The 8,802-nt window shown below is 25.4% G+C and overlaps 1 protein-coding gene across 1 annotated transcript; it reads right to left on the reverse strand.

Annotated features, from left to right (window-relative positions):
• Window positions 1-4,444: 4,444 nt before the first annotated feature.
• LOC107478934 (protein GOLVEN 5-like) lies at window positions 4,445-5,534 on the reverse strand. The gene is made up of 3 exons (XM_016099092.3): window positions 5,381-5,534; window positions 5,102-5,139; window positions 4,445-4,723 (listed from the first exon to the last, which is right to left on the reverse strand). The coding sequence occupies exons 1-3, from the start codon at window positions 5,472-5,474 to the stop codon at window positions 4,514-4,516; spliced, it is 342 nt and encodes a 113-aa protein (XP_015954578.1). The 5' UTR covers window positions 5,475-5,534; the 3' UTR covers window positions 4,445-4,513.
• Between the last annotated feature and the right edge of the window lie 3,268 nt (window positions 5,535-8,802).

The following is an 8,802-nucleotide window of genomic DNA, read 5'->3' on the forward strand; positions in this document are numbered from 1 at the left end:
ATACAGGAATCTAAAAAAACAAAATATTGGGTGCTTTCATATATATATATATATATATATGGCATTTTTTTGGCTGGCATAATTAATTTGTATTTAGTGGTGGTTCTGGTAATTCTAACGATTTTGAACCGCTATTATCACGTAGCTATAAAAGGCATAATTTATGTTGAAAAATTAATTTGCAGTCAAACACAGCATTGAGTGTGCAACAAGAGAAGAGGCTAAAGCAAATGGGTGCAACAATGAGGAATGCAGGGTCATACATAGAGGCTGAAACTGAATCAAGAAAGAGAGAAATTGGCAAGAAAGGTTATGGAGAAAATGTCTGTGGAACAGTTATCTAATCTATTGTCATTCTACAACTCAATGGGCCAAATTTGCAATGAAGTTTTGGAAATTAAGATTCACGGCCTTGAAATTGTCAATGAAATGAGTGTGTACCTATGATTTTGTTGACCATGGTTGATGTAAATGTACTAAGTTAGGTGTGTGCTTTAAATTAGGTGATGTGCTCTTTATTTTTTTGGTGGGATTTTGATGTGTACAGAAAATTAAATGATGAGAATCAATGTATAATATTTGGATAAATTTAGAATAAAAAAAGTAATTAAAATAGAGTTGATTTTTTATATTTTGTTTATGGATTATGATTTTTTTATTGTGAAATTTTAATAAAAAATTATTTGTTTAACGCGATAAAAATTATCTTTTTAAACGATAAAAAATATAAATTTTATTCGATAAAAAAGGGTAGTTTGTAATTGCCATTTTAAACAACATGAAATGTCAATTTAACCTTATAAAAATGACGGTTCAAAAACGTCGTTTTAACCAATCAAAACAACATTATCAAAGTAAAAATAGCAGTTTGAACTATCGTTTTAATTCTGGAAATAATGGCAGTTTGAACCGCTATTTTAACCAATTAAAAAGTGTCATTTTATTTGGAAATAATGGCGATTTGAACCGTCGTTTTAATCTATCCAAAAATCATCATTTTTATCAAGGTAATTATTGCGGTTTTCTAAAAATCGCCGTAATAACTAAAATGGTGCCCAAAATAATAGCGTTTCTTGGAGATGTCATTTTTGGTAATAATGACGGTTCTAACCGCCGTAATTTCCAAAAATAACCGTTATTTTAACTTTTTTTTGTAGTGTATGGTTATAATAAGATATGCTATATTTTCTTTTAAATTAGAAAGAAATTTCATTACCGCTTATGAAATTAATTTTAACCTTAAATCTTTTTTGCAATAATCCACACCACATTTTTTATTTTTTATAAAAATTCTATAACTTGCAAGATTACATATATACATTTGTATATTTTAAAAAATAAATAGACAAATATTATACTAATATCATTAATTGGTATGTCACACATTTGTATATCGTTTCCTCACTAAATTAAAGCTGGAACATGATTCACACGTTATTATGAAACGTATATAGATCCGTTTAAACCAAAGTTAATTATCAAAATGATACAAGAAATTTTATTCATCATTATCATTAATTGGTTTTTATAATTAAGACTCCTACAATATAGGGTTTCTTTTTTCGTGCAAGATAGAATCTGTTATATATAGGGGTTTCCTTTATCCTTTTTGGTTAGGCCGGAATTTTTTTCATTTAATTAACTTTAGCTTAAGTTTCAGTTTGATATAATTCTAAATGTTGCAAATTTTGGTTTAAAATTTTATAAAAATACTCTCTAATAAATTTTTTAAGTTCATTATTATTGAAGAGTAGTTACTATAATTTATTTTAATTCTTTTAAAATAATATATAATTTGAGTTTCTTGAAAAATCAAAATTTAATTATTTGGTTACTATTGTATAATATATATTTTTTTATTGCATGTTAGACGACTTTAAAACAAATATACACTAAAAATCACTAATAAAATCAGTCACTATTATTCTAATTATTTTAGTGATATATTATTTAATTAATAAATAAACATATATACAAATTATACATATATATTGAGTACTCCTAACTATTTATTCGATAATGTTAGAGAGATAATGCAAAAAAAATCCAAATTTATTTTATTTAATATCTATTAATTCTAACAATAATTAATAAATATTAAATAAATAAATTTTTAACTATATTTATTAATTTTTTTATTATCAAATATTTTCGTTATTAATCTAAGACAATAATAATGAGAACTCTTTTTAGTTGCAGTGTTTTTCTCAATGCAAGGTGGTAAAGGGGTCCGCCATGGCATTACATTCTTAATTCTTACTCTTAAAATTAAAATATTATATTATTATTATTATTATTAGTATTGTGCCTTTAATTCTGAGACATACCTTTGGCCTGCAAAGACAAAGATATACCATCCTTCATTCTTCTTCATCTTCTTTTTTGTCCTTAGTCATTTAATTTCCCCTTGAAAATTCTTGCAAAAAATTATATATATATCTTTGTTCTTTGATACAATCAATCAGCTTATCTAACGTGAGATTGAGATATTAATGATTTGATGTTGATTGTATATATTACATTATTTAAGTATCTATATGAGAGGATATCACGTGGAAGATAATATTATTAAAAAATATTTGGTAAAAAAAATAACAAAAAAAATTAGAATTTATCTTATTTAGTATTTATTAATTATTATTAATAAATATATAATATAATATTATAGAATTAGATATTAATTAATATTATTTTTGCATGCACACCAACTAGAAAAAATGAGCATTGTTAATTAATGGTTATTAGAAAATAAATACTTTACACATGGATTTGAAAACATAATTATTGAAACATTTTAAATAAAGAGTAATTCAAAGATAATATGAGAGTGACAAATATTTTAAAACAAAGGAATAAACTAATAAAGTGAAGAAAACATAATAACGGACTTTAAAGTATAAACATCTATCCATAAACTTGAAACCAACAATAAAGGCATTTAGTAACCTTTAAGGATTTATACAACTAAAAGTTTTGTTCTATTAATGCCCAAAGTAACGTAATCCAACCGAAACTAGAAAATAGAGTTTAAATATATTGTCTAAGGTCTTAATAAACTTTAATAATTATTAAATAAATATAGGCTTGTTAAGTCGAGCCATATTACACTCAAATTTAGCTCATAAAAATTATGTTTGATTCACAACTCAATTAAAAATTTAAGTTTAATTACCAAAAATTTATGAATTAGTTCAAATTATCAATTATATATTATCTATTTGTCAATTATAATTTATGACATCTATTATAATTATATATAAAATTATATTTATCTGTAAAGTTATATTATATATATATATATATATGTGCATGATTAAATTATATATAATCTAATCGAGTCATAAATCGATGAGCGAATTTGTTCAAATTCAAATTCAAAATTTAGGCTCAAACTTAAGTCAGACGTTCATATATGTAATTTTTTGAGTTATTAATAAATTGAGTTCAAACTAACTTATTGAATTGATTTGATTTATTTTTAATTTTAACTTTATGTATGCATAATGAAAAGAAAAATCATAAAAATATCCCTTAAGATATATTTTCATCCACAATAAATGTTTGAATACTGATATTGACACAAGATACGATACGACACGAAATACGTTAACACACAAATTTTAAAATTTTATAAGATACGGAGATACTCATATGTGTAAAATATGAAATATTTTTTAGAAAAATAGTAATGATATTTTGATATTTTATTGATATTAAAAGATAAATTAATTTTTTAATTATTTTTAATATTTTATTTTGATTATATAAAGTATTTAAAATAGTTTTTGTTTTAATAAATAATAATATATACTATTTCTAAATTTATTTCAACAATACATGTTAAAATTAAAATAAGGTTGGACACACTGACATGTGATGATATTTAAGTGTGTCCAAACATGTTCGAAGAATAATTTTTTAATTTTTATTAAGACATGACATATCAGACGAATGTCGATGAATATCATATTCGAAATATGTCCGACACACGAATAATACAGCAACTCAACAAAATATCCGTACTTTATATATTTTTATATTACACATCTCCTTATTTTAAACTCTATTTATCTCCCTTATTTTATTTTATTTTTACCAAATTCCACAAATATCCCTCGATTGTTTTATCTCCGTTATTTTAAAACTAGAAGCTAATCTAACATGCATGAGTACAAAAACATTATACTTCTTGATTAATTAACCGGAGAATGACTATGCTAAAGGAGTAGAAAAAAAAATAAAAAATAATATAGTCCTAGCCAAGAGTTATTGCTATTAATTAGCTAACAAAAAGTTGAAACAAATTAAATACTGAAGGAACAAGTTAAAAGTAAAATACACATCACTTTGATTTGACATGTTTAACCTTACTATGAAAATCAAGATACAAAACACTCGTCTCATATATCATAGACACAAAGCATAAACAAAAACAAAAGTTCGTTTGAGTAAAAACAAGAAAATTAAAATATACCATATATTTCAAAATGAAAATATGAAATATATATTATATTCATTTGTTGTTCTTAGGTGGATGGTGCCTTGGTGAATGGTAATCGGCAGTAAAAGCCACAAATCCTCCATCAACAATCTCACCACCCAAACGACTCCTTAAACTTCTCTTCTTCTTCACATATTTTCTTACATTCTCCTTTCCACTTTTCTTATTGCCTTCAATTTCAACTTGGTCTCCCATCACCTTACTAGTGTTTACAACACTAACCTGTTTAACAAGTTCCTAATCATAATTAATATATGCTAAATCACCTTCTATTAATTTATCCAAATAAAAACACCTCATTTTTTAAAATATGTTTGGTTAAAAGGTAAAATATGGCTAAAATTTTGTATATACAACATAAAATTTATTCATAAAAATTTTAATTCGATCTATTTAATTTTTATGTTAAAATAATATTTACGAATAAAATTAGGGTGAGATAGAATTTTCATAAATGAATTATTTGTGTAATTTTACATATTATTAAATTCATGGATAACAAAATTTCATCCATTTTAATCTCTAACCAAATATATATACCCTTAATTATTATTATATAAAAGAAGATTAAAAAGATAATATATATAGTAAACAAATTACCTTTGTAATAACAGGAATGACATTAACTTCAGCTCCACCTGCATTTTATTTTCACGTTGAATGGTCAACATTTGAGTATCATAATCATATAATAATGTATTCTTACAATTATTAGAACAAATAAATTCTAATTATTTATATATATAGTTAAATATTATATATATGAGTGACTATTAATACATATATACATAATAACACTATAACAGTATAAATAATTAAAAAAAACTATATAAATATATGAATAAAAACATGAGAGATAAAGATTTAAATTAAAGAAACCTGAAGGGTGCAACCGAGCATTGGAGAAGCAAGAAGCACTAAGCAATAAAAATAAAACACAAAAAATGCTTCTCTTCAACATCACCATGACCATGTATGAATGTGTTTGTTTAATTTTTTCACTCTACTCTCCCTTTGGTGTATATATGTTTCTCCAAAATTCATAAATGGCAGAAAAGAGGGAATGACTCCAAAGGAACAAGTTGCTATTTATAATTAATCTAGTGTTGTGTTGATTTAATTATTTTAAAAAGAAATTAATAAAATAAAAATAATGTTAGTATAGATATACGTACACACCTATAGCTAGCTATATATTATTAAACCCTAAGTCAAAGATAGGAGCTATTCTTCCAACATTCGCCTTCTTCAAAATGTTTTCAAATCCCCATACATTCATCTAATGTCTCAGATGAATCTCATGCATAATAATAACAATAATAACAATAATAATAATAATAATAATAATAATAATAATAATTCAAGTCAAGGAGATAGCTTATGTGGTTCAAAATTACTTCCAATGAAAATAGATGGAGCTGCGAACCGATTCTTTGTAAGACTGTCCCGGTAAACGTTAAAAAAAAAAATTAAAGATGCAGTTTTTTCTATCGATCTTTATTTTGCTTTTGGAGATGATGGAATTATGATAAAAATGAAAGTATGAAGAGTCAATAGAATATTTGTACAATGTATACAATAGAGGTTTATGGAATATTAGAGATATAACTATTAGTGTTATTTTTTTTTATTAGCTGAAACTTTTGGGATGAGTGGTATCATAACATGATATTAGAGCGTTAGATTCGAAAGGTGGTGAACTCTAAAATCAATTTAAACTTTTGGGAAGATGTTTATTATTCCTAGTACTCGGATGGTTATTTTAGATAATATAGAGATGTTCATTTTGTAACTCAATAACCCATTATACACATTGTACAAATAGTCTATTGTCTCTCTAACGAGATCCATGACAAAATTCTTTTAGTTTTATTGGAGAATAATCAAAGTAGACATTATCACTGCGATTAAAAGCTTCTTTGGGGAGGTAAATTGCTTAAACATTTCCATCATACTCATATTTATTATCTTATTCTAAAAATTCAGCATGCTACCACTGAGATAAATCAGGCCTATTAGTCTTAGCAGTGTGGGATATAAAATTATAGTTTAATTACTCTTTTAGTCTTTATAGTTTTGTAAAATTTTTAATTAGATCTTTATACTTTTTTTTAATTGGATCCTTATACCAATTTTTTTTAATTAAGTCCCTCTTAGTAGTAATTGGCTTAATTTTATAGGGATTCAACTAAAAAAAATTGGTACAGAGACATAAATAAAAGAAAAAAAGTGTAGGAACCCAATTAAAAAAAAATTGGTACAAGGACTCAATTAAAAGGAAAAAAATATAGAGACCTAATTAAAATTTTTGTGAAACTATAAAGACTAACAGAGTAATTAAACCTAAAATTATCTAAAAAAAATTTGTGCATAGAATGCAAGGTGTGATTAATAGAGTTATTAGTGATTCGCATAATGTCTTTATAGAGGGTCGGCTCATAAATAACAATATATATGAGTTTATGCACTATTTAAAAAATGGAAAAGTATAAGGAACCAAAAGCTTATTAGCCAAAAACTAAACAAAACTATATTAATTTATATCAATAATTAATAAAATTTTAAATTGATTAAATAAACCTAATTAAAACCTATAAAAACCTTCATCTTTTTTCTCACATTAATCTATCCACTTTTAATAATCACAAATTCGAAAAATATATAAAAGAACATCCATTTAATATGAAAAAGAAACATTCTAATACTTAGTAGAAGAAATATCCATATATATTAACTCGTAAAAATTTTGAATTCATCCAAAGGTATTTGGCTAGATTTTGGCTGATATGCTTTTGGTTCCTTAGCTTTACTCTTAAAAAATAAGTGAAACGAAAATCATGATTTAACTCTTAAACTGGATATGAATAAAGTATGTGATAAAATTGAATGGAGTTTTGTAAGTAATAACACGGGGAGAAGATGTGATTACTTGACCAAGCATTAAGATTGGATCGTACGCTGTTACTACGGGCTACATTTGTCATGTATTGGAACTCTATTTAAGGGTTTGTCACTAACCAATGAATTATTACTATATGTATAAGACGAAATTTGAATCTCTAATACTTATTTAAACATACTGATAAACTAACAACTAAACCAACCCAACTTGTTTTAATATTTAATCCTATGAGAATTTTGATCTTAATTAAGTATGGATTAATAGATACTAAATTAACCAAGTGTGAAGGCATGTGGTCCAAAGAATGTAAAGAAGAAGAAAGACATGAGAGAGTGTGATAAGGGCTCAAAGGGCAATGTGCCACCCACCATATATATTATTGGGAGAGGAGAAGAATGCACAAAGGTTGACACATACAACAATGGAAATGGAAAATGCTTATGATCACAATACCGTAGAATGCAAGTTAATTAATTAGGTGTGTTTTGCGTTTGTCTACCACCGTTTGTCTCATGCATCCATGCATGGATTTAATTTATTTCCCAAAAGCTGTGCTTTTATTTCAATTGCCGAGCCAATAGTACATATAGTACGTAAAACAATGTCATCTTTAATTATTATTATTATTATTATTATTATTATTATTATTATTATTATTATTATTATTGGGTAGCAAATTAAAGTTGTTCAAAATTAACTTTTAACTACTAAGCTTAGGCCGATGTATGTTGTTATGATTATTATTAGATATATATTACATTATAGTAAAAGGTTTAATTATGTTCGATTGTTCGTTAGGATGAATGGTCGGCGGGATATTGGTCAAGAACAACTAGAGAAAGGAAAGTATCTAGATCTGATCGTGAATTTTGCAACGAAGAGTGCTTCCACGAGCGTTGATGGGTTGGCGGGTGGGGCTACTTGGAAAGATATTTCGATTTTAAAGCAAATGTCTATATGATGAAACGACTAATTAGGGGTTGGCCATCTGATTTGAGCCTGTCTGTCTGAGAGCTTCTGTCAGCTGTTCAAGTCTTTCTCGAGTGGTAGAGTGACATGTGGGTCACTTTTGTGCATACGAATTGAGAACCCATTGGGTCAGTAGCTCATAAAGTAGAACTTCGATCTGTGTTGGAGTGAATAAGAACAAATTAATAAGTAAATTTTTTATATTTAAAAATATAATATATTGTAGCAAGATTGATTTGAAATTAATAGATCTTGGAAATTAGACAAATATAATAAGAATCAATGAAAAATTAAAATTAAAGGATAATTCAAATAGAAAAAATGATTTAATTGTTTTGTTGGTACTTATAGTTTTGTAAAATTTTCAATTAGGTTCCTATATTTTTTTTATTTTTAATTTGGTCTTTGCACTAATTTTTTTCAATTATAT

Source organism: Arachis duranensis, chromosome 1, assembly GCF_000817695.3.
Source record: "Arachis duranensis cultivar V14167 chromosome 1, aradu.V14167.gnm2.J7QH, whole genome shotgun sequence".
Lineage (NCBI taxonomy): Eukaryota > Viridiplantae > Streptophyta > Magnoliopsida > Fabales > Fabaceae > Arachis > Arachis duranensis.